This window comes from Anabrus simplex, chromosome 2 (assembly GCF_040414725.1).
Source record: "Anabrus simplex isolate iqAnaSimp1 chromosome 2, ASM4041472v1, whole genome shotgun sequence".
NCBI lineage: Eukaryota > Metazoa > Arthropoda > Insecta > Orthoptera > Tettigoniidae > Anabrus > Anabrus simplex.
In genome coordinates this window covers 662,799,869-662,827,864 of record NC_090266.1, presented here as the reverse complement: position 1 = coordinate 662,827,864, position 27,996 = coordinate 662,799,869, and the positions used below count along the sequence as shown (strand labels likewise).

Genomic DNA, 27,996 nt, shown 5'->3' with positions numbered 1-27,996 from the left:
CGTCAAGATGGCAGCACTGTCGATGACAGGTGACGAATTTTGCAGCTACTGCGATAAAGAGGGCAGCACAGTGCTTTGTGGTTTAAAGATGGCGGATGACAGCTGTCAAAACAGCACGTAGCTGTCAAAAAGCACGTGGCTTTGTTTACCTCGCGCTAGTGAGGTTAAGTTGGTACCACTAAGGTTTAGGTCCATCAAGATAGCAGTACTGAGGTTTGCGATGCGTTGTTGTCTGTCAAAAAGCACGTGGCTTTGTTTACAAATCTGTCAAAAAGCACGTGGCTGTCAAAAAACACGTGGCTTTGTTTACCTCATGCTAGTTAGGTTAAGTTGGCACTACTGGGGTTTAGGCCCGTCAAGATGGTAGTACTGAGGTTTGCGATGCGTTGTTGTCGATGACAGCTGTCAAAAAGCACGTGGCTTTGTTTACAAATCTGTCAAAAAGCACGTGGCTGTCAAAAAGCACGTGGCTTTGTTTACCTCGCGCTTGTGAGGTTAAGTTGGCACTACTGAGGTTTAGGCCCGTCAAGATGGCAGTACTGAGGTTAGCGGTGCGTTGTTGTCTGTCAAAAAGCACGTGGCTTTGTTTATCTCGCGCTAGTTAGGTTAAGTTGGCAGCACTGGAAGAGGCCTCTGGCTGAGGTGGAGGAGGCCACTGGGAGGCCACTGGCTGAGGAGGAGGAGGAGGTGGCCACTGGGAGGCCACTGGCTGAGGAGGAGGAGGAGGCCACTGGCTGAGGAGGAGGCCTCTCCCGAGAGCCGGAGGAGGAGGAGGCCGCCGAACTCTCCCATTATACTACTGAAATACATCCTTCTTGTCTGGATTGTTCATGGCAATCGACAATATTCAACTACTGCAATGCATGTAGACGAAATATTTTTTGAAGAAATAGCACGTATACAACAGACACTCCTCAATAATCATCATCGTCATCATCAGATGTGGAAGTATATCGAATGCAAACCAGTCACCAAATGTAAGATTGCCAAGCAAGGTATAATTTTTTGTTATACTATGCGACATATGGTCCGTATTTGCATCAGTATGACCTACAATCCTCCACTTAATGCAGAAGAAACACAACTAACTCTGAGGGAAATGTACCGAGAAGAGAGTCTAAACAAGAACATTACGAAGCTTATGTCATGCATGTCTAGTGAACATGAGCTATAACACTACCGCGAACTAGAATAAAAATTCTACGTTGCCTAAAGTTTAAAACATTGGTTGAAACGGACACAAGACACAGTGGGTCAGATAAATGATTTACCATATAAAGAGGTGTAGTGAAGTTAGTTTACCTATGTATAATTTTATCGTCGCACTGTAATGGACATCAGCATTCAAGAACCTGATTTCAAGAAGATGTTCCAGTCTTTTAAAATGGCACGTACCTCAACTACGAAGTTCGAACATATTTTCCTAAGTATGGTACTATTTTCCATATATAGTTTAAGACCTCGCGCTCTCAAATAATAATAAATCATTCAACATTTTCTGATGTCCGCTCTCAATGGCTTACAAATTAAAAGAGAGATTGCTTCTCATTGCTTTCACACTGCGCTGGAAAGCGTTGTTACATAGCAGTCTATCAAGTCAACAAAAATGCGTAAGACCTTCATTACCAACACTACAAGACATATCTTAGAGCTGAAGCTTCCACGGTGTGAAGAATTATTTAGTTTATTTTCCGGGTTGAACCGTGCTGTTGTTGTCCGTACATCACGTATAGTTTGCCGACGTTTCGAATACTTTGCAGTATTCTTTGTCAAGGCGACCGAAATACCCCTACTCGATCCGAGGTAGTCAGTCCCCCTGAGCAAACTGTACATGATGTACAGACAAAAGCAACACGGTTCAACCCGGAAAATGAACTAAATAAAATAAATACAAGACAAAATTTCGCGCCATTTATATACTCGGTTACATAAGGAATGGTGTTCCTATCATCACTAAAATTTCAGACTCTTTCATTTCGTCAAAATCAGCGATCACACTGAAACAGTTGAAGAAAGTATCAGATGCGTCCTAGCTCATACCAGAATACATGAGTGCACTGAAAACACCGTATCTCATAAGTAGAGCCCGGATTTCCATGCAAATGCATGTTTCTAAATAAGCTGGTTACACTTCTCAAACTTTGCAAATAACCGAGCTCGATAGCTGCAGTCACTTAAGTGCGGCCAGTATCCAGTATTCGGGAGATAGTAGGTTCGAACCCCACTGTCGGCAGCCCTGAAAATGGTTTTCCGTGGTTTCCCATTTTCACACCCGGCAAATGCTGGGGCTGTACCTTAACCCTTTCCCGCCCGCATTTTCACTCCGCTTATCCCCAGGTTTCAACCTATTATTTAGCAAAAGCTGAAACAGACCGTATTGTTTCAGAAAAAGTTAAATACAGTAAAAACTATTGATCACAATGAATTCAAATTTTCAATTACATCAGAAAATATACCATCACATCCGTTTCTTTGTTTATTGAGTCATAATGTGTTTTTCACCCCCCCCCCCTACTCGTGATACTCGACACAGAGACAGTCTGCATTTGTCACATTCCCATGTTGTCTGAATCCCTCAAAACCAATAATCACGTGATTTTGGAAGTGGAATGATGCCCATGTATATAAGATTTTATTTCATCTGGGCAAGTGTCTTCCCATTCTGTTTTTATCTTACCGAAATGCGACTGTTTGAAGGCTGCATTGTTATATGCGCAATAGGCTATGTCACTGAATAGTTTTTCTCCTCCTAACATACGTAAAAACAATCTCTTTCCCCTAATACTCTTTCCGAATTATGTGCAGGTTCAACATCATCCATTTAATCATCATTCGGAGTAACGAAACGTAATATTTGTGTTACCTGAATTGCCGTGGCATCGCCATCAGGTCCGATTTATCGATATTCGTTTTTATTCATATCACTGTTATCACTAAAATTATCTTCGTTGATACATTATTCACTCATTAAAAATTCACCTGCACCCCTACTCAAGGATTCTGTGTCACTTTTTTCGCCCATATTCAGCTCAGTTTCAATATACAAGATATTCAATCCCGCCATGTTTACGAACGAAACAGCTGACCCGCGCTCGCGGAAGTTCAAGACCGTTGCCTAGGCAACGTCAAGACAGATTATCTCTCTTCCCTTATTCCCTAAGACTTGTAAATTGCACTGCGTGTTCATAAATGCCTTATAAACACTTCACTGATGAGAAATATAAAAAACTATCGCACAGATCGCAGACGAATGCAGATAATGCAGTCGGGCGCTTTCGGGCGCTAAGGACCGGAAGGCTAAATGAACAGTCGGGCGCTTTCGGGCGCTAAGGGCCGGAAAGGGTTAATTAAGGCCACGGCCGCTTCCTTCCCACACCTAGCCCTTTCCTGTCCCATCGTCGCCGTAAGACCTATCTGTGTCGGTGCGACGTAAAACAACTAGCAAAAACGTTTTTTGCAAATATTCGTTTTATGGCTTAACGATTCCAAATAACTGCTCTTTTTCCCTGCATGTAGGCATGTTTTGACCATTTTAGGAGAAAATTAATGCATAATGCATATTTTAAAGTTTTTTTGGATTTAATAGTGAATATTTGGACTTTTGATATTGCATAATATGACTTTTCTTCTGATTTTGACGCATATATATTGTTTATTTGCATACTAGCGCCTTTTATGAATGTTGGTGTGCAGAATTTGGGACCATTTTTCCACGTTATACAGTATGTCTGTTAACGAGAGATGGAGAGAATATATTCCTGGCCTCCTATCTGACAACCAAAGTTAGTGTATAAGGTAGAGGTCCTATAAACCAATTAACCAAGCACTTTCTTATCTGTTGCTTGAGTAAACAATGACGTAAGCCGAAAGTCCCCACGTCGATCTCTGTAATTCTTAGAAATAAGGTGTCCCAGTTATACATTGTCATAAAGTGAACCATAAATTTTGCATTACTCATTGACGGCTCACTTGTTCCTCTATGTTAGACGAACAAAACAAAACTTGTACACACTTCTGCGACGCCGCGTTACTGAGACACCAGCTTACAAACCTAGGTTTTGCACTGAACCTTCCGTTGTTGTCTTGGAACTAACTACCCGAAACTCTCGCTCGTCAAAAGTCTTTGTTTTCGCAGCAGGCAATCGTTACCAGTTATTGAGGTCCTTCAAATGTGTCTGCAATCATCGCACGAAGAATTAGCTGCCGCTGCTGGAGATAGGTCGAACAAAGTGATCCGTTCAAATCCTGATCTTGAATGCGCAACATTATATAAGACGCAGTGGTAAAAATGCAAAAGACGTCCAATTTGACCTCACTTTGTCCCAGATGTCTTCATTTAAGTATACACGTGTCACTTATTGTGACGTACAAAGATCATTTTCTGAGTTCATCTGTCAGCATATTCTTAAACGAATGAACTTAAATCAAGACAATTTGGAGAAATTACGGTAGTTGCACAATGATTCAAAAGGAACTGAATTTTGATAGTGCATATCTTATAGTTTACTGTGAATGTTTTGCCAGGGGATGAATGCATGCATATTTTGAGATTTGATAGTGCATGGAAATCCGGGCTCTACTCATAAGTTAGGGATGAAGGCTTCCAAATTATATACCGCATCAGGAAATATTTCAAACATATGAATGCTACTTTCCTATAATAAGCAAATTCTTATCCATACTGAAATAAATACTCAACAGGAGCCCGTGTAAACTTCAAGAATCTTCAATTTATATTGTTGATATTTCCAATTGGTGATTTTCTGTTTCGTGAGTTTCATTTCCTGAATGTTTAAGGCAGAACTCCTTCCTTACTCCTTTGATGCTGCTCATGGGTTAGGTCTTCTGTACTGCCGGCAAGTATCTGAGTGTCATCTGCATAGCGGATGGCGTTTATCTGCTTCCCCTTGATCTTGGTTCCTTTATCAACGACTAGGAAAATTCGAAATGGCTTCAGTTAGAAAGGACTGGGAAGATGATGCAACCTTGTCTCACACCTTTTTTCTGTATCACAGTCTCTTCAGAAACGTGGTCTCCAACTTTGATTTGAGCTGTTTTGTTTCCATATAGCTTCTCGACGATGTTCATGTCTTTACTGTGAAGTCCTATAAGTTTGCAACTAATGTATCAGAACGTTGTCAAGAACTTTCTCGTAATGAACGAAGTAAGTAAACCCAGTTTGTTGCTGGTCAAGACAATTTTAAACTAAAACCTTGATAGACACCTAGACCCTAGTACTAACACCGTTACCGGAGTTTCTCTGACTTTTCCCTATCATTCTCCATTATAGAGAGTGTAGAATTCCTAAAAAAACATCTTCGGAACCCATCTACTTATTAGGTTTGCTTCATTATACACCATTTTACCTTTTTTAATCATTGTTGTTTTCCATTCTCCGAAATGTTATGTCTTTCCATTAGTAAAAATAGCTGTGACTGTACGGGCTTAGGATTGGAACAGATAAAATAGTTGTAGGTGTAATTACCCGAAATTTGCTAAGAATAAACTGTGGATACAACACAACTGGTATGGCTACTATGTCATGCGGCCCAGGATCCACGACATAACCCGACTTTCACAGTCCTCCCGAGAAGTGTGATGCACAGCTCTCTACACAAACTATTGCAATAAAACTCCGAAAACATGTCCTTTATAGGACCACGAAGAAAAGCGGGCACTAAGCGGAAGGTGATTAAGTATACTAGATATTCATACGCAGTCCTGTGTTTTAACTACGCAAAGTAGCCTGTATGCTTGTACACGCATGCACAGAAATGGTATACCGATATAAACAAAGCACGGCGTCCCCTTACCTCTTCGTTTAAAGTGGTCCATTTACGGTAGAATCGGTTGGCGAGCCGGTCTACGAAATAAATCCCCGCCTCGAACCCGAGTGACTCGACTGTTATCATACACTGGCGAACCGACGGCGATCGGGCGAAGCAGCTGTAGCGCTGAAGAGAATAAGAAGACAAACCTGTGTGCAGTGGAGACGACAAACCACGATTTTAGCATGTCAACCTATTACGAACTCTGCACTTACAAGACCTTTCTGCGCATATACGGCAACAGTTTTTCCGAACTGTTTGAGTTGATTCGGATAAACATTGACAAACAGCAGACACACATAAGAGATACCGTCAGTTCCGAATGAAAAACATTGCGATGTCTAGCGGCAGGGAGAAGTAATGAAGGCATGAAATTTAGCAGTATAATATCTCCGCAGCTACTTGGATTTATCAACCCTGGGACGTGTTGGGCAATCTTCGACACGTTGCAGACGGAAAATTGGAACGTAACCACGGAAAACTACCTTCATAGTAGCCCAGTTCGAACCCACCATCTCCCGAATGCAATCTTACAGCTACACAAACCGAATCGCGAAGTGAAAGCTCTCGGTAACCATGGAATATCTGACGAAAACAATATCTAAAATGATAACCAAGTTTATTGGCTAAAAATAACAATCTTAAAGTGAAAAGCTGCATAAGATGTATACACAGTTTAAAAATAATGAAGACCGAGGTCGATAGTGGACCATTTAAAGTAACATTTCACTACTTGAATTTAATTCTTTAATTTAATGAAACCAGTGATAAATAGAATAATGAATAATGAACAAATACTTATTTCACTGTCGATTCAGTTTTAAAAGAACATCATCGCATCAAATTATGTATGTAAACCGTTACAGTAAATTCATATTTTGAATAGAATGATTGCGATTTATTATGGATTTTTACCAATTCAATTTTTCTTCTTTTTCTGATATTTCAGATTTGATCGTAAGAACCCAAATCTTTTCCATTTAATAGAATATAAAAATTGTTTGCTTAGTTATCAATCAAATAATATGTAATTATGAATTTGTTAGGGCGAAATAGGAAAGAGCTTAATGTACCATCCCATTTGATCTATTTTTCTTCACCTCAAGAGCAACAATTAATTTTCTATTAACGATCATTTTCATCATGATAGCTAGAAAGGATGACAAAATAATACTTTTCTTACGTTTAAATAAACCATGCCAATGTTTGAATTTTATTACGTTTTTCTTCGTCATGTCATTCAGGCTTTCTAAGTCCTTACTGAGCACCCATGAGGTGTCACAACGTTCTGCCGCTGATGTCTAACGGGTGCAATATATATATATATATATGCTTGTTTATAAAATAGTGATTAAACAACGAGAAATGAAGGCACAAGGCGTGGTGTAATACAGGAAGTCTTCTCGTAGTGGGGGAAAGTCCCAAGCTGGACAGTCTGGAGATAAGGTGTTGCATATTCCAGCAGTCAGTGAGTCAGTATTCATAGTGAGAGAAATGGAGCAAGAGGTAGGACCATCGCGTGTAGTGAAGTACAAAAGAGGAAAACCGCTCAGAAGTGACCATAGGCTGTGCGTTGCGTATGTGTTCAATAAACTAAGTGAACAGGATCCAGGTTTAGTCGTTTATTCAGAAGTTCAGATCTTCGAACTGTTGTCGTATGCAATGCGTAGCACTGTACGCACAAATACGAGACGTGGAAGGGGCAGAAGTCGGTACTATACGCTGAGCAAATCACAACTCTTTCTCTGGCGGAGGCATAGACATACCATGTTTACATCAGGATTAAACTCTCGTGAAAATAAGTATAGCTGCGCCATTTCGGGTTGCAATTCAAGAACATCCTTTACTGGTTCGTAACTTGGTTCTAGGTTTTCTCGCTTTTACTGAAGTTAAATGATCTTTATCTACCAACTCGCATACAGAATTACGATAAATCCCAAAATAGAAAATTAATATGATAAAATACGATTTTGGCGCATCATTTATTAAAACTGTTCAATTATTCCTTTATATGTAGAAGAGAAAACAGCGGGAAAAAGTACTCATACGGAGTGAGTCTATTAAATGACTTTCTGCTTGATGGTGACACACCTACCGATGGACAAACACCCACAGTACTATATGTGTAAGAATACAATATAAGACGTAATTCAGTTATAGGCTTCAGAATTACGTTCCACGGAGTGAGGTTACCGAAATAAATGTTGACATTAAAGCTCATAGGAATTGCATATGTCATGCGACCACAACTGACTCCATGGAATACTCCAGGCGCGAGTCAAACTCTTCAGCTGATTCGTTCAGCAACTGGTAAGAAAATGAACATTGCCGTTAATAGGATTAAGAATGTCAGGCGTGAAAGTGTTGTAATTGACCTCGGAAGCCAAAAACCAAACCAAACCACATGGCGCTACAGCCCTTGAAGGGCCTTGGCCTACCAAGCGACCGCTGCTCAGCCCAAAGGCCTACAGATTGCGAGGTGTCGTGTGGTCAGCACGACGATTCCTCTCGGCCATTATTCTTGGCATTCGAGACCGGGGCCGCTATCTCACCGTCAGATAGCTCCTCAATTCTAATCACGTAGGCTGAGTGGACCTCGAACCAGCCCTCAGGTCCAGGTAAAAATCCCTGTCCTGGCCGGAAATCGAACCCGGGGCCTCCGGGTAAGAAGCAGGCACGCTACCCCTACACCACGGCCTCAGAAGTCAAAGCGAGTGTAAATTATTTATTGAACCGTTTCAGAGCTCTCCTCACCAGACCACACAAATTCCCAATAAGAGAGACATTCAAGTGGTCATTCATTGCAATGAGCGTTCATTTGCGAAGGAATATTTGAGTGAAACTATAGCTACGCAAAATCCTCATCTGAATCGCGCGTTAGCTGATCGTAACCAGCAGCTGGAAATAATATACCTAAGAAGATATCGTGACTTATCTTCTCAGTTTGATGTGCTTAGAGTCACCCCTAAACTCTACCACGACATCATTGGACACCAAGTACTCTATATAGGATACAAGAGATGTCCAATAAATGATTACATTCCATTTATCCACTGCCACATATCTGCCGGCTACGGGCATGTTAGTACGGACTGTAAATCCCAAAGGTGCTGTGCCTACTGCTCACAAGATCATAAAATTTACCAATGCCCTACAACTCGGGGAAAGTGGCCTAATTTTCTCCGACATAACGACAGATTTGAAAATCGTAGAAACTTCAAGCAATGTCAACCACCCATCTACGTCCACCGAATATCCAGAATAACAAAGCATTGTAGAAATAATAAGATCCAAGACGAACTATGGCTGAAATTCATATTCCAAGAGAATTGATACAAATCCATCGTACCAACAGTAGATCTATTAAATGACTTTCTACTTGATGGTGACACACCTACCGATGAACAAACACCCACAGTACTATATGTGTAAGAACCCAATATAAGATGTAATTCAGTTATAGGCTTCGGAATTGAGCAGACCATTTTTCCCATAGCGAAGATCCGAGACCGAGAACAGCAGTTATTACCAACACAAAGGCTGCGGTAATCTTATGCAATATTGTGAACCCGATTGTGCCGTCGTGTGTGTTCCTCTTGTATCTCAGAATGTCCATATTTGTAATATATATATGCTTCCCCGCGGGGTGATACTGAACCCATTCTAACTGCTTTGATTTACAGACGGTGTGTAAAGATATCTCCAATCACTTATTTCTAATTACAGATGACTTTACCGCTAAATATACAACATGGGCCAGTCCGTTCAGTGTTTAAAGGGGGTAAGAAATAGTATAAAATGCCTTCCTCGCTGCCCTCATTTGTCCTTAATGATAGCAATACACCTACTTACAATAGAGGCAACTCGACTAGTATCATTTAAGTTACTTTTGTAGCACTTCTTTGCTACCCCGCATATCAGCCTGGCAAGAAAGAGACTTTTTCAGATCACAGAACAATGTATATAAAATTACGTTCCACAGCATCCACCATAAGGTCCTTGACACCGCATATTCATCTAATAAGAAAATGCAAAACAAAGAATATTATGTTGGAACGATTCGAAGGACTTGTGAAGATTGATTTGGAACACTTTACTGAGCGATTTAGCACGTCCTATGCGATCGTCACTTCCCAATACTTCAAGTGCCAAACTGAACACAAAACTGTTGGTGGAATAATGACACGGGCCTAGCCAAGCGCGTGGGGGTTACTGGGGGTTAGAACCCCCATGGATTTTTTACAAAAATAAAATAAACAGAAACTGACAACAAACAATAAACTAAAGAAACATTCAGACATAATTGTAGAAACAACAGATCTGCTGAATCTATTTAATGAGGCATCAAAATTTGTATTTTAGATTGTAAATTGTGCATACCATTCGCCTAAGACTGTTGACCTTGATCGCATTGATCTTGTTCCGTATTTTAATGTAAGATTTTTTAGTGCACTGCAATCTGAATATCAACATAATTCACTTGTGTCGGTGTCCTTATACTGGCAAGTCTTGCATGCGCGCACCACGCACGCACAAGCACTTACGTTGTGTCCTATTATGATTTTGTAACTATAACTCCCCCCTCGTGAGACTATATAAGCTGAGGAGACAAGGGAGGTGGCCTCCTATTGCATTTTGAACGGCGACAGTGAGGTGTCGTGACCTCTCCATCAGAGGCGAATTACATCCCGCTATTTCAGGCGGGCTCAGCCCATCACTACGACACACAGCACAGGGATGAAGGTCCTCTTGTCGAACTCCTGGGTAGTTCATGGCTGGTGTCACCATGATATGGGGCTGTATCTGGAACCGTTGAATTAAATTAGGACCATCTACTTCTCCGCTTAGTTTGCTCGATGAACGATCGCAACCTTAGTGCTGAACCGGTAGAGCCGATTAGACTACAGCCAGAATACGCTAGGATGATTTTTGGCATGCTGAATGAATTTCAGCTGTGGGAAGACGAAAGGGGAGACTTTTCAACGACGTTTATGTTAGACTTGAACTAAAAGCGCTATGATTTACCTCCAGAGAGCTAGTGACGATCTGTATACATAAATAATATACGACACGTACGCGAAGTGTGGCATTAACGTGTGCGATTCATTAATATATAACCGCTGACAAGAACAGGTATCAACTGGGCCCAGTTAACTTAATTTAGTACCGCGTAGATCGAACTTATAATTAAGCTGCGGCTATAGTAAATTGTTAGCCAACACTAAGGTTGCGATCGTGCATTCGAGAAAAACTAAGCGGAGAAGTAGATGGTCCTAATTTAATTCGACAGTTCTAGATACAGTCCCATATCAAGGAGACAGAAGCCATGAACTACCCAGCAGTTAACAAGAGGACCTTCATCATTGTGCTGTGTGTCGTAACCATGGGCTGAGCCCACATGACTTAGCAGGATGTGATTCGCCCCTGATGGAGAGGTTGCCGCCAAGTTAAGTTCTTTTACTCTTTAAGCAAGTGAAATGAGAGCTAGGTTCACTAGAGAAGGACATTCGAAATATGTAAATTAGCTCTTAAATGTAAGCCAGAGTGGCATTTGTAATGCTCATTTCAGTAAATATAAATAAGTTTAGGGCTGCTTGCATGCTAAGTCCTCGAGCTGTGTGTGTAAATATTTAGACAGGAAATAAGAGAAAGAAATAATTGTTGTAGGTGTGTCTTACTGTTATTTGTATTTTATTCCAGTTTAAGATAGAGTTTTATGGGTAGATTATTCATGAAAGATCTAGTGGAATGTACGCCACCAGTGCCGAAGCGGTAGAGCGGATTAGACTAGAGCCAGTATATACTAGGATGTTTTGTTACATGTTGCATGAATTTCAGCTGTCGGAAGAAGAAAGGGGAGACTTTTCAACGTCGAAAGTAGAGAAGGGCCTTTGAAATGTGATGACAGGCAAATTCATAGATATGTACCGGTTGCCGAACCGAGATTTATTTATATGTGAGGCAAGAGAATCGCCTGTGGATATTTACTAGCTAAGATGCTAAGAGATAGGCTACGAAAGCCGTGATGTTATATTTAGAGCTGTGATGATGATGAGATAATGTACCGGCCTGTTAAATATGAAAGTATGTAAGGCTGTGAATCGTATTTACTGGCCAGATGTGTGTTCTTATCTGTAGCACGGAGAATGTTGTCAAGGACGTATGTACCATTTGTTCTTGCCCCAGGTAGTTGGCGACCCTGGACTCAGCCGTACGCTGATCAGAGAAGGGTTGTAAAATTTTACAAATAGTCCTGTTATGTCAGTGAATTGCCTGGCCACAAAGAAATAGTTGCCAATCAGCTGATTTCCCTGCCGTGTTACATGCTAGTCATGTGCTAAATCTACATGAGATATACGATGTCCAGTGCCCGGGTATGTTGGGTTCTTGACCCGACAGCTCTATCAACTTTTGTGTATATATTTTGTGTGCTTCATTTTCCAGATTTTGTTTATTTTATGTGTATATTTGTATGTTGTGTACAGTGTGTTATTTCTTTGTTGTGATGTTGTCATTTGTTCGATAATGGCGATACATAGATCGATGGCCGTTTTGGGGATGACAGGTTCTGACCTTACCTGTGACAATTACAGTACTGGAGTGACGTTTGAAGTTAGATAAGTTGTGCTGAACACTTACTATTTCCTTGCACTCAGATATGGTTAAATGGACACAACAATGAAACACAGCACAAAGGGCAAATATACATGCCACAGTCGTTTGTACTGCTACTTTTGGTTAGTGTATGTTTAAACTTTACTTATCATTCGCTTATATGAAAACAAACACTAGTATTCTAATAATAATGCTAAATTTTAGTTTCTCATCTCGCACAGTTAATTTTGTTGTTAATTAGTAACGTCCCACCTCTGACGTACATTAACAATTACGGTAACAAACATTCCTTTGTATTCTGACTGAAAATTGGGAATCTAATCAAATTTTCGCAACAGATACCCCACAATGAAAGGTATGCCACAATGCACAATATACTAAAGGTACTTTCCTTTGTGATTTCTAATATTTTGCTCTGAAGATGTACAATAGCATTATACGTAAAAACTCTGTCGCCATTTGTAGGAAGGTGCCATTTACAAACAATACACATTAGGATGCCAATTCTCACTGTTGTTATTTACTAATGGAAAATAAAAAAGAACAGCATGAAGCCTTTGTCCAAAGAGAAGGAATTTATACATACACGCAATATAAGTGGTGCATCGTACACTATCATTCGCACGAGGTCATACTCATGTGTACTTGGATTCCAGACGTGTCGAAGTATCGTTTCAATACTGTGTGCACGTTTCTCCGCCAAGAATGCACCAAGTCTCGCATGAAGTAGAGATGCCGAATATCATCTTGCAGAATGAATTTCCATGCGTATTGCACCTGCTAGCGTAGACTTGCAAGGATCGTTGTCAGCATCGAAGACCATATCAGATGACTTTCCATTCAGTCCCACATAAGCGCAGTTCGAGATGCATCTGGTGATCGTGCCTGGCCAAGATATATGACGAAGAGCTTGGAGAGCAAGTTGGATTGCACGAATGATATGTCAGTGAGCTTTATCTTGTTGAAATAGTACTTTTACATGTTGTTGCATGAATTATAGTAAAAAGGGCAACGTTCTGAATGCAGTGTACGCTCTAAATGGTCCACGAACAAACACCACAGGAGAACGAAAATTGTAGGGTCCTAGTCCCTATACCCTGATTTCAATGTTGGCCTTGTATACTTCAGCCGTATACCCTGACGAAGATGTTCACGAGGTCGTCGTCACACATTCAAACACCAATCCATAGCTCCTAGGCAGAAACTGCTCTCGTCAAAGAACACAGCCTTTCGCTATTTGTTCCTCGCGATACCCCTTCCTACAAACATTTGGAATCTGTGGACAGACAAGCATGGAAGTTTACCTAGTGGCGCCCGATATCGGAGCCGAACATCAACCAAGCCCTTAAAGGCAGCCCTAGCCGACTTTACTTCATCTACTCTCTTTTGCAGTAAGCCGTAAGATCTGTTATGGCCGGTCGAGCATGCGACGGTTTTTTACTCTCCGGGACAAGTGCAAAATCACACACACCCTTCCTGATCAATGAACCAAAACTGATGGACAGTTGATATTACTCGTCCAGAAATTCTCCAGTATATTCACCTTATCTCAAGGAAACCCTCTAAATGGCTTCGTTCAAACTCCGTTAATTGCCCAAATGATGCAATTTACGCTAATCTGTCACGCCAACAACGTTTAATTCGAAATTCTGAGCACAGTATGGCATCCGAAACTACACTCTATTCCCTTTGCAGGTGCGCAACACCAGATTGGCCTGAAATATTGCTTCTTCGATTAGCGCCGGGCTCATGTAAATGACATATCCTGCTCTCTAATGTCATGTGCAAATACAATCTTCCCCATTCACTTCCTTCACGATGTTCTTTTTTATTTTCTGTTAGTATACTTTGGAAGTTAATTTAAAAAGTTAGAAATGTAAAAAATCCATAGTGTGGTACTCACGTAATAATGGGAAACTGCATCTAAATCTTCCAAGACTGGAGGCTGCAACTCAAATTCCTTCGGCTTCCTTGCATCGCAGTATGCCTTTAAAACTTCTTTCATTTTTGAAACGTATTCCTCATCCGATGGCAGGGAGTTATACAGTTCTAGTATTGGCGATGATGATATATCTGCCCTTTCTAAGAGAGGGGGTTTAGCCTGAAGGGATGGATATGCACTATTGTTACCCGCCGATGATGGAGCAGTGGACTGATATGATGATGTTCTCCCCACAAAACACTTTTTTTTGCAACCACATTTACATCTTGGAGATCCCTTTCCTAATGCAGAAATCCGTGCCAGTTCAGGGGCCCGTTCTGGATTTCCTAATCTCTGACTCCCACACTGAGGGTCGCCATCATCGCTCTGGTCACTTCGACTCTTCTGTGCCTAATTAACAATTGGGAACAACATGAAAGAAACCTAATACGAAGTTTCAGAATAGAGCTTCTTAAATAAAAATACAGTATGGTACCATAAACCAGAGTTACATTGGACAAAGTAAATTACAAATTTCAAGTGCGTTTTCGTTGGTTTCATGCGAAAATAAAAAAAACTCCATATTCATCAACGGACTGTGGGGAAAATTGGATTACATCATTGGATTACAATGGAAAATACATCAATAATGATAAGAATAGCACAACAGAAACTGTGCAAAATGGAATTTCAGAGTTGTGAGTGAAATGTAATCTGATGCTTCGTTGACACACCTGCTTTTCCTCATACTGTAGCTGAACTGAGTAAAACTGAGCCGAAAAGAATATAAGACCACATAACGCATGGTGATGGAAATATAAACTATACATCGTAAAAAAATATTATTACATAATAGACAATCTGAATTTCGGATAAATATTGAACGCTTGTAAATGATTTCTAGAATGCCTTATTTAGAAGCTGTCCTTGCACTAAAATATCTCAGTCTTACACTGATTTAGCCACAGAAAATAATTAAGTATACTAAAGGACTGCAGAAAGAAAAGAATCAAATGAAAGTACAGATTTGCATTGTTCACTGAACTTACTAAACCTACATTACATATCTTTGTCTGTCTCATCTAAATTAACATGTACTGTTCTAATCTTACTATAGTGCCAGTGACTTCAGGATTCATCCGAATATGAAAGTTACAGACAGTGGTCATCGGCTGAAGTTAGAAACTATGGACAACCCGTGGGAAATAAGCCATCAACATTATTAGTACGTTTTCTAGTAGGTTCGTGAAAACATTTTCAATCATTTCAAAGATAACATCTCCTGATTATGAGGACAAGGAATTAAGCTAAGTAATTTTATTTTAAGAGAAAATTATAATCTTTCGAAATCCCGAAATTAGGTTCTAATTTGAAGAGCCTAATGTTGCTAAAAGCAACCCTCAACATACTTAAAAAATTAACAATATTTGCCAATTATGGTCATTACGTTCTACTGACAGATATAGCCACTAATGTCTCCTCATTTGAATGTCAGGCCCTGGATCTTAAGTTATGATTAGGACTTATCTGTAGAGTTCGACTGCGCGCAAACAAGCATTTGAAAATTGGTAAGAAGTAAGAATTAATGTAGCTGGAAAATATCATTTATTACAATTTTCTTATCATTTTCCTTTTCAAACATACATATATATGACCATCGGTGATACGCAGTTAGTTAAGTGATCACGTTCTGTTACATAGTCCATGGGATCAAACCCTTCCATCACTGCAGGTACTTCAATGCAAGGCAATTAAGTCTGGAATTACTTGTGGTCATTGTAAATTGAAGAGTATCTGTTCAAAAGGCGCTATATCCACCCAGGAATGTGGTTAAAACGCAAGGAAATGCATAATAAAAGGCACAGAGAACGTATCCATGATCGGATATGGTGCTTTTTTAAATTAATTACACCTTTCTGGTCTGGGCTGCTCATGGCATTCAATATTATTCAACTACTGCAATGCATGTCGATGAAATAATAAATAATCTTTTTGAGGTGGAAACAGCACCTTTATAACAGACATTTCTCAACGATCATCATCGTCATTATGAGGTGAGGAAGTATATGGAAGGAAAAATGGTCATCAAACGTATGACTGTCAAGCAAGCCATTTTTGTTGTATTATATCGTGCGACTTATTGCCTACATTTGCATCAGGTTGATCTGAAATTCTCCTCTTATTGCTCAAGATCGATTGCAAGACAGGAGATGGATGTACAGCAGGAGACAAGGCTTCTAAGAACAGTCAGTGGTATAATGAAGAATGCGGAAAAGTTAAGATGAAAAATATCGAAAGTAATAGAAATAGGTGGGTAAGGGAGCGTAAAACAAGGGTTGCATTCTGTAGTAAACGAAACGAATATAGAGAACTATTGAGAAATAAAGAAAAGACTTGTGCCAGAAGAAACAGAATAAAAATTGCATTCTATGGTAAAGGAAAAGAGTATAGAGGACCATCGGTAGATAATATACGCACTTGTAGCAGATGAAACAAGTCGACAGCCTGAACAGAAATTCTAAAAATAACGACAGTAAGAAAGTATGGAATATACTAAATCAATTCTGAAGAGAAGGAAACGTACAACACAGGTGAATGTTTGGAGAAAATAGAGTAGCTGTACAATGTTTCAAAAGTAACTGAATTTTGATAGTGCATGATTTTTCCTTCGAGCTATACCACTAGCGCGAACTAGAAAAAAATTCTACATTGTCAAAAGTTTAAATAATTGCTTGTAATGGACACAAGACACAGTGCGTCAGATAAACAACTTACCATATAAAGACGTGTAGTGAAGTTAGTTTAGCTACGTATAAATTTATCGTCGCACTGTAATGGACATCAGAATTCAAGAACCTAATTTCAAAGAGATGTTCCAGTCCTTTAAGATTGCACGTACATCAACTACGAAGTTCGAACATATTTTCCTAAGTTTGGTACTATTTGGTACTAGTTTAAACCCTCGCGCTCTCAAAAATAATAAATCATTCAAACTTTTTCTGATATCCGCACTCAACGACTTACAAATGAAAAGAGAGGCAGCATCTCATTCCTTTCCACACTGCACTGGAAAGCGTTGTTACACAGCAATCTATTAAGTCAACAAAAATGCGTAAGACCTTCATTAACCAACACTACAAGATATAAATTCACGCCATTTATATCATCGGTTACATAAGGAGTGGTGATCCTATCATCGCTAAAATTTCAGACACTTTCATTTCGTCAAAATCAGCGATCAGACTGAAACAGTTGAAGAAAGTATCAGATGCGTCCTAGCTCATACCAGAATACATGGGTGCAATGAAAACACCGTATCTCATAAGTAGAGCCCGGATTTCCATGCAAATGCATGTCTCTAAATAAGCTGGTTACACTTCTCAAACTTTGCAAAGCCGGGCTGAGTGGCTCAGACGGTTAAGGCGCTGGCCTACTGACCCCAACGTGGCAGGTACGATCCTGGCTCAGTCCGGTGGTATTTGAAGGTGCTCAAATACGTCAGCCTCGTGTCGGTAGATTTACTGGCACGTAAAAGAACTCCCGCGGGACTAAATTCCGGCACCTCGGCGTCTCCGAAGACCGAAAAAGTAGTTAGTGGGACGTAAAGCAAATAGCATTATTATTATTATTATTATTATTATTATTATTATTATTATTATTAAACTTTGCAAATATTCGTTTTATGGCTTAACGATTCCAAATAACTGCTCTTTTCCCTGCATGTAGGCATGTTTTGACCATTTTAAGAGAAAATTAATGCATAATGCATATTTTGAAGGTTTTTGGATTTAATAGTGAATATTTAGACGTTTATTATTCCATAATATGACTTATCTTTTGATTTCTTTTTTTTTTTGCTATTTGCTTTACGTCGCACCGACATAGATAGGTCTTATAGCGACGACGGGACAGGAAAGGCCTGGGAGTGGGAAGGAAGCGGCCGTGGCCTTAATTAAGGTACAGCCCCAGCATTTGCCTGGTGTGAAAATGGGAAACCACGGAAAACCATCTTCAGGGCTGCCGAGAGCGAGGTTCGAACCCACTATATCCCGGATGCAAGCTCACAGTTGCGCGACCCTAACCGCACGCCAACGCGCCCGGTCTCTTCTGATTTGGCATATATATAATGTTACTGCATGCAAGCGCCCTTTTAATGAATGTTGGTGTGCAGAATTTGGGACCATTTTTCCACGTTATACAGTATGTCTGTTAACGAGATATGAAGAGAATATATTCCTGGCCTCCTATCTGACAACCAGTTAGTGTATAAGGTTGAGGTCCTATAAACCAATTAACCAAACACTTTCTTATCTGTTGCTTGAGTAAACAATGACGAAAGCCGAAAGTCCCCACGTCGATCTCTGTAATTCTTAGAAATTAGTTATACATTGTCATAAAGTGAACCATAAATTTTGCATTACTCATTGACGGCTCACTTGTTCCTCTATGTTAGACGAACAAAACAAAACTTGTACACACTTCTGCGACGCCGCGTTACTGAGACACCAGCTTACAAACCTAGGTTTTGCACTGAACCTTCCGTTGTTGTCTTGGAACTTCCTACCCGAAACTCTCACTCGTCAAACGTCTTTGTTTTCGCAGCAGGCAATCGTTACCAGTTATTGAGGTCCTTCAAATGTGTCTGCAATCATCGCACGAAGAATTAGCTGCCGCTGCTGGAGATAGGTCGAACAAAGTGATCCGTTCAAATCCTGATCTTGAATACGCAACATTATATAAGACGCAGTGGTAAAAATGCAAAAGACGTCCAATTTGACCTCACTTTGTCCCAAATGTCTTCATTTAAGTATACACGTGTCACTTATTGTGACGTACAAAGATCATTTTCTGAGTTCATCTGTCAGCATATTCTTAAACGAATGAACTTAAATCAAGAAAATTCGTAGAAATTACGGTAGTTGCACAATGTTTCAAAAGGAACTGAATTTTGATAGTGGATATCTTATAGTTTACTATGAATGTTTTGCCAGGGGATGAATGCATGCATATTTTGAGATTTGATAGTGCATGGAAATCCGGGCTCTACTCATAAGTTAGGGATGAAGGCTTCCAAATTATATACCGCATCAGGAAATATTTCAAACATATGAATGCTACTTTCCTATAATAAACAAATTCTTCTCCGTACTGAAATACTCAACAGGAGCCTGTGTAAACTTCAAGAATCTTCAATTTATATTATTGATATTTCCAATGGGTGAGTTTCATTTCCTGAATGTTTAAGGCAGAACTCCTTCCTTACTCCTTTGATGCTGCTCATGGGTTAGGTCTCCTGCACTGCCGGCAAGTCAGTCTTGCCTAAGCCACCGACAAAGGAGGTCGCATTGAGCGGTGAGTCCCGGAAGGGGGAGTGGAGTTCGAGAGTGTGGAGTGCTGGAAGGTCGCCGAGGAGTGGGCCGACAATGATTGGTATAGAGCAATACAGAGCGACGATAGGAAGATGGCAAAGGAAAATGAAGAAGGAAGAAAAGAAGCCAGGTGGGTGTAAAATGGATATGGTGAGGAAAGGAGAACTATTGTTATCGGCAGCAGTGATTATAATTTTATTATGTATTGGGGGAGTCGAGATGAACCCAGGCCCGTCATCTAGGAGAAATGAGGAAAGAGAAAATATGGACGCAATCAAAAGAGCTGTACGAGAGGTGTTGACAGAAGTTTGCCCTTTCGGGCAGATAAAAGAGATGACTGAAGAACAGTCCAGTAAGATTGAAAAAATGGAAGTATGGATAAGAGGAAAAACGGACGACATAGGAGCACAGGTGAGAAATAACACCGAGGAAGTGGTAGCATTAAGGGAAAAAGTAGGGCGACTTGAAGAGGAGAATTTAAAGCTGAAAGTAGAAGTGGAAGCGAATACTTTAGACAGAATGAAGAAGTGCTTGTTTATTTATGGAGTGCCTGAGGAGACGTGTGAAGTCAAAGTAATTACAACTTATAAAGTAGTGGACTTAATACAGGGAAAAATGAAAATAAATTTTAGTGAAGTGGATATTGACGATGTGCAGAGAGTGGGGAGAACTAGAGGCAATAGGCCTATAAAGGTTCAATTGTTTTCAAGGTTGATGGCGGATATTGTGTTAGCAAATGCGGGAAATGTCCAGAGGGATAAAATATGGATAAGGAGAGACGTGGGAAGTGACGCGATCAGAAATGAGAGGCTACTCAGAAAACACAAGATGCTGGCTGTAAAACAGGGGCTGAGGGCAACTATCAGAGGTCAAAATTTAGTGGTGTCAGACAGGAATTGGAAGAGAATCTGGTCTGTGGATAGATTGATGGATTTTGATGGAGAGTAGTGCAATAAACTGTAGGAAAGTGAGGCGAAATATGAATAGCAGTGTGCTGAGGATGGACTCAGAGATGAAGTCAAAGCGGGCTGAAGAAAAAGGGAGTAGTACAGCGATTAGTGGAGAGGATAGGCAAGATACAAGAAGTAACAGTGTACTGTGTGAAGAGAGGCAGGGGGAGGTGTCCAGTGATAAAGTGACCGATAGCAGTGTTCGGAGTGAAGAAGTGCGGGTAGAGAGGCCAAGTGAGAATGTGACTATTTGCAGGGAAGAGAGAAGTAAGGGAAGTGTAGGCAGTGAAGTAAGTGAAGAGCAGGGTAAGAGGCTCGGGCAGAAGCGAGATCTGACGCGAGATCTGACCAGGGGCCGAAATGTCGAGCAGAGAGATAGAGCATTGAGGGCCATGTTGGCGACTCTTTATGGAAAGAAGAAATAAAGGGCAGGATTGGCGAAGAAGTAAGAGATGTAGGTGGTGTTGTGGAGTTGGATTATATGAGTGATTGGTATTTGTGATTCATTGCCGAAATTGTTGAAGATGTAGAGGTAATTTTATTAGGTTATGATGGTATTTATTTGTGAAGGCTGAAATGTGGTGATGATATTTGGAGCTGGAGGAGTGGTGGTAAATGTGGTGTTGGAAAATATTGAGGGCTTGGTATTTATGATTATGTGTTATTTGGGGGCTGAAATGTTGTGATGGAGAAGTGATGTATAAGTTATGATATGTTATAGGGTTGAAATGTGGTGTTGGAGAAGTGGTGGTATAGGATGGTGGATGGTAGAAGGTGAGTGTAATGGTAGAAGAAGTAGAGGTGGTATAAGGGGTGGAGTTGGTGTTGTATTGCTGAAATGTGGTGTCGGAAAATATTGAGGGCTTGGTATTTATGATTATATGTTATGATTAATTTATGAAGTGTTATGATATGTTACAGGGTTGAAGTGTTATATCGTTGGAATGTGGTGTGAGAGAAGTGGTGATATAAGTAGAGGTGGTATATGTGGTGGAGTTGGTGTCGTTTATTAGGTTATGAGGGTATTTATTTGTGAAGGCTGAAATGTGGTGATGGAGAAGTGGTATATTTATTGTTGATATTTGGAGTTAGAGGAGTGGTGGTAAATGTGGTGTTGGATAAGTGTTATATCGTTGGAATGTGGTGTGGGAGAATGGTGATATAAGTAGAGGTGGTATATAATGTGGAGTTTGTGTTGTATTGCTGAAATGTGGTGTTGGAAGTATTGAAGGCTTAGTATTTACGATTAGGTGATGTATGGTTTGGTATTGAGATGGTTTATTTACGGCTGATTTCGTGGGAGTTGGGAGGTGGTATTATTGTATTGGTGTCTGGTATGAGTATTTAATTTTTTTGGAGCTGGAGAGAGGTGAGTTTATTATCATTTTGTAAATTTTGGTTTGTTTGTGTGGAGAGAAGGAAGAGATATGATGCTGGAGAGGTGTTGGTATATGAGTGATTGGTATTTGTTATTATGGAGTGTTATGGCGGAATGAAATGAAAGGAAGCAATGTTAACGCGGATTGGTAAAAGCTGTGGTATGATGGATTGGAATGCAATGACGGAATATTGTTGTTATTATTTAGCCTTTTACTATAGGAGGTGGAATCTGAAGGATTGAAAGCTATGTTAGTGTTATGGCTGGTTTGGAATGTAATCTGGTAATGTTGCTGTGGTAGCTTATTTTGGAGTAGGTCAGGGAACAATAGAGGTGATGAAAATGCTGAAGCAAGAAGGTTGCATACGTGTGAGTGATAACAAGCAGGAAGTTGTAACACCAGCAGTAGAATGTAAACATTGACCAGGCTGTTGTGAACTGGTGTTGAGGGAGTTGGTTCTGGTATAGAACCGGGGCGTTATTGTTCATTTCATTTTATTTTATTTTGTATATGGTGGAGAGGGGTGGCTTAGGTTGGACTACGTTTATTAATCTTATTAGTTATTTATTTATTTATAATTATTGTGAACATGTATTCGGGGCTGAACGCCTGTTTTGTTCATTAATAAATACAAATACAAATACACTGCCGGCAAGTATCAGAGTGTCATCTGCATAGCGGATGGCGTTTATCTGCTTCCCCTTGATCTTGGTTCCTTTATCAACGACTAGGAAAATTCGAAATGGCTTCAGATTATCAGTTAGAAAGGACTGGGAAGATAATGCAACCTTGTCTCACATCTTTTTTCTGTATCACAGTCTCTACAGAAACGTGGTCTCCAACTTTGATTTGAGCTGTTTTGTTTCCATATAGCTTCTCGACGATGTTCATGTCTTTACTGTGAAGTCCTGTAAGTTTGCAACTAATGTATAAGAACGTTGTCAAGAACTTTCTCGTAATGAATGAAGCAAGCAAACGCAGTTTGTTGCTGGTCAAGATAATTTTAAACTAAAACCTTGATAGATACCTAGTCCCTAGTACTAACACCTTTATCTGAGTTTCTCTGACATTTCCCTATCTTTCTCCATAAAAGAGAGTGTAGAATTCCTAAAAACACCTTCGGCACCCATCTTCTTATTAGTTTTGCCTCATTATACACCTTTTTGTCTTCTTTAGTCATTGCTGTTTTCCATTCTCCGAAATGTTATGTCTTTCCATTAGTAAAAATAGCTGTGATTGTACGGGCTTAGGATTGTAACAGATAAAATAGTTGTAGGTGTATTTACCCGAAATTTGTTATGAATAAACTGTGGATACAACACAACTGGTATGGCTACTATGTCATGCGGCCCAGGCTCCACGACATAACCCTGTTTTCACAGTCCTCCCGAGAAGTGTGATGCACAGCTCTCTACACAAAGTATTGCAATAAAATTCCGAAAACATGTCCTTTATAGGACCACGAAGAAAAGCGGGCACTAAGCGGAAGATGATTACGTGTCCTAGATATTCATACGCAGTCCTGTACTTTAACTACGCAAAGTACACGCTCGCAGGATGTTACACAGCGCGATTGGTTTAATGCACCCCTTGCATTAGTAAACATAGTTTTTGACCGCATAGTTCTAGGCTGGTGTATGGTACAGCCGCACTATATTTGCTGCCTGCATATCAGCAATGGCTAGTGTGATCAGCAGCGACGAAAACACAACATTGTTATTTTAATCTCGACAATCTGGTCGGAATGCAACAGAAGCTCCAAACAGACGCATGCCTTCTACACACGTACTTCACCGAACAGTGTTAGTTTTTGTTTCATACAAGCAACTCTTCCGTCGAGTGGAATGTCTACACGTGTATAAATTTATAAGTTAATACATTTCATTTTCTGCATCTTTGGCGTGTCTACAAACAGTGGCGTCGATTAGGGGGTAGGGCGAGGAGGGACAGTCGCCCCCCACTATGTGGAGTAAACGTTACATTTTTATTTCACTTTAGCCAGCTGGAACAGAGAATTATTTTAAAAAAGCTGTTTGTACGAACCTTGTTATCTTATCTGCTAATTCCTTCGTTTATTTTTGAGACAATAATTTACGCTACCCTAATTTGTTGGACATATGTATTTGTGTGTGGGGACTTCATCTACCATTCTCGACCATTGTTTGAATTGCCGTTAATTTATGTGCCTGAACTATGCCAATTTAAATGCATATTTTGCTATTGTTACGTCGGTAGCTTCGAAATTTTCTGATTCGCCCAATAAACTAGTTGAAGTGCGCGCGCACCCGATCTACGGCTTTGTACTGAGCGATGTGCTCCGTGGCTACACGCCAGTCGGTTCCCGGCTGAGCGCCATTATGGACGCATTTGGAGAAGTTGTCGTGTACAAGACTCGATTGAATGTTGGTGGAATGGAGTCTGATTCTCCAGGTTAATAACCAGGGAATTAGACCGTTGGCCTAATTCTAGTGTAATTATATATCTAATGTATTTTCTATTCATCGTTCTTTGGTTTTAATTGGATGCGAATATCTGAGTAAGTGTACTTCACTGCAAGATGACTTAACGTAATTTGATATAGATGTTGATTCCCATAGGGAACTTAAAAATATTTGTCCTGAATTAGTAAATTTATAATACCAATATAATGGTCCGTTATTGGACATTATAAATTTTACAGCTAACTCATTCTTGGTTGCCTGCTTAGCACACGAGTGCGAAACGCAGGCAACCAAGAATGAGTTATCTGGAAAATTTATAATGTCAAATAACGGACCATTATGTTGGTATTAAAAACGTAAGCTATTGGATTACCGTATATTAAATTGGGCACCCAAAGATGTAAGTACAAGTATCATCTTAATTGTTTCGAAACTGTTCTACTGCCAGATTATTTGGAGAAGAAGAATGTGAGTAACACGCTATCAGTGAGATCTATAATATAAGAAAAACATTTCGGCAACGCTGCTAATATTATTTCGTGTCTACTCCGCAACTGTAATTGAAATTAGGCCTATAGTTTATGAACATGTCGGCCACCGTTTATTCATTAAATTATACTAGAATTTCTTCTGCATCGGACATTTTAATGATATAAATTGTATCTTCAGACTATTAAAATGTAACCTAACGAGATTTTGTAAAGTTCTATATCCAAATTATTATAATAGAGTAATTCTGGAACATGGTATATGCGCGGATGAGGGGCAAATTATTCCGTTCGTTTTATTTATTATCATTGTGTTGTGTTACCTTTCTCTGTTTCATAATGTTGTTTTTATTATTATTAATTTGTTGGTGGATTTCCTTCTACTTTTCTTGGTTCATATTTGTGGTATCCATTGCACTGTTATCAATGTTTTGAAAGACGTTGTGTGCTAGTATTGTTTTCGTAATGGATCATTGATTAATTACTTAATGGGATGGTTTATTTCCGGTCTTATTCGGCCATTACCGTTTTCCGGAGCCTCCTAAAATTAAAAATTTAATAACCGACATTTAAATCCTCTATTAATATTTGGTTGGAGGAAATGTTAAATTCAAGATATTATAATTATATTATTGTAATGTCGAGGTTGTAGGAAGCTGAAATTTGTCTCTGCCTTTTCTTGATGTTACTTACGCTTACCCTCCTCAGACAATTCGCGTCCGTATTTTTTTTCTTTCTTTCTTTCTTTCTTTCTTTCATTATTGCGTGTCATGCCTATATCTTATCTCCGGCACGCTAAATTTTGTGTGGGCCTTGCCTGGTGTTGATGTATGTTGGCTTGGTTTTAGGAAGCTGCATGCTTCGTGTGGACCATTGTTCTGCTTCTCAGTGGAATTTTAATTGTTTCCCTTCGTAATGGGTAAATAATTTGGGATATATTTTTATTTATTTTGGGGTTCGTGCTATTCTCTCTTGTGTTATTTAATTATTTACGGGTGGAATATTTGATTGGCTATTGTTGCCTTCTATGTTATGTGTGATTCCGTGTTTCTGGGATGATTGAAATCCTTGTGTACAGGGTCTGGAAACAAATTTCAGTTTAGTGAGATTTATTGTAGTACACCCGCTTACAAATCTCTGGTCAGTGGTGTAATGAATTTTCTAAAGCACGGATCCGTTTTAACTTTTGTCATTTATTGACTCTAATGCAAGCTGTAGTTTGTAATCTGAGAGTGTTTTCACGATTTTAAATATTTTAAAAATAGACATTTATCTTTTATTTTAAGATTTTTAATGGGGTATATATTCTCCTATTTACTTATTTATTACTATATAAAATTATTTAACGTTGTTGTCCGAGTGCGCACTCATAGTTTTATTGCTTTAAAATTGATTCTAATCCATAATTCAAAAAGCTTATTTAAAATTCAATTATTTGTTCTTCAGTTTTCATTCATTATTTTTTTTAAAAAATTCCTAATTTTTAAGTAAAGTTTAATTTACTGAAATTTAATTTTGCTTTCATTTAGTAGTTAGCAATGTTGACCTGGCAATACCTCAAGCAGCTAGTTTTGATCCTGCCCTTTCCTTTGTGTTCTGTGCCCTCCACGCTGGTATATTTAATGCTGCTGCTGCTCGATGGTAAGTATTTTGCTTCTTGTGCTCATTTGCTGCTATTTACGGGTTTTGATTATCATTCCTGTTTTTATCTTCATCGGGTTGCTATTTTATTTAATTATTAACATAATTATTGACGGAAATACGCACAAAATGCTGTTCGTCCCGGCTAACCAATCTGTATAGCACTATGGCAAGTAGTGGAGACTTTGCATGTGCTGTGAGGAAGGGTAGTAGGGGTAGATATTTTTTTGCTGAGGTAGTGGCCACTGAGTTATAATTCACCCACTTGCCGCGCGCATTCATCAGTCTGGCAGTCTCCTTAGTGTCTGTTAGTTTCTTAGTGAGTATTCAAATACTAAGTGAATGTAATTGCATAATCATGCCGTACTTCTATTTAATTATACCGGGCGAGGTGGCCGTGGGGTTGCAGGCAAGCAGCTCTGAGCTTGCAATCGGGAGGTAGTAGTTTCGAATCCCACTGTCAGCAGCCCTGAAGATGGTTTTCCGTGGTTTCCCATTTTCACACCAGGCAAAACTTTCAGTTGTAATCGTATTTCAACGGGAAATAATACCAACGTTCCTTAATTATTTCTTTGTGTTATGTTATTTATTAAGTAAATGCCCGATAGTATGCTTGTGAGACCTGGTAAAAAATTTATTATACAGCATTGAATCAAAATCTCAAAAAACTGCGAATAATCCACGGGACAGATTAATTACATTTACATATAAAATAACATAATACAAACGAAATAATTTAGTCCGGTGAAAGTAAAGTTGGTATTGTCTCGCGTTGAAATCACGATTACAATTAAATATATCTCTTTTACAATTGACTTTACGTCGCACCGACACAGATACAACTTATGGGAAGGAAGCGGCCGTGGCCTTAATTCAGGTACAGCCTCAGCATTTGCCTGGTATGAAAATGGGAAACCACGGAAAACCATCTTCAGAGCTGTCGACATTGGGATTCGAAACCACTATCTCCCGAGTGCAAACTCACAGCTGCGCACCCGTAACCTCACGGCCAGCTCTCCCGGTACAATTACATAGATGTACGGCATGATTATGCAATTAAAAATCATTTTGTATTTGAATACACACTAAGAAACTAACAGACAATAAAGAGACTGCCAGACTGACGAATGCGCGCGGCAAGCGGTTGAATTATAACTCAGTGGCCACGACCTCGGCAAAAAATATGTATCCCTACTACCCTTCCTCACAGCACATGCAAAGTCTCCACTACTTGCCGAAGCGCTATACAATAAAGGAACGATTTAGCAAATAAGACAACAAAACCAAACCAAACAGCATGGCACTACAGCCCTTGAAGGGCCTTGGCCTAGCAAGCGACCGCTGCTCAGCCAGAAGGCCTGCAG

The 27,996-nt window shown here is 39.7% G+C and overlaps 1 protein-coding gene across 3 annotated transcripts in view; it reads right to left on the bottom strand.

Moving 5' to 3' along the window:
* LOC136863016 (transcription initiation factor TFIID subunit 3) overlaps nucleotides 1–27,996 on the bottom strand; it is a 336,297-nt gene that overhangs the window by 153,444 nt on the left and 154,857 nt on the right. For 2 of the 3 annotated variants that reach the window (XM_068225836.1, XM_068225838.1), the window contains exon 5: nucleotides 14,347–14,775. The exons of the other annotated variant lie outside the window; for it this stretch is intronic. In XM_068225836.1, the coding sequence (XP_068081937.1) occupies nucleotides 14,347–14,775 (429 nt within the window). The remainder of the gene's footprint in view (nucleotides 1–14,346; nucleotides 14,776–27,996) is intronic. 3 annotated transcript variants of the gene reach the window in all.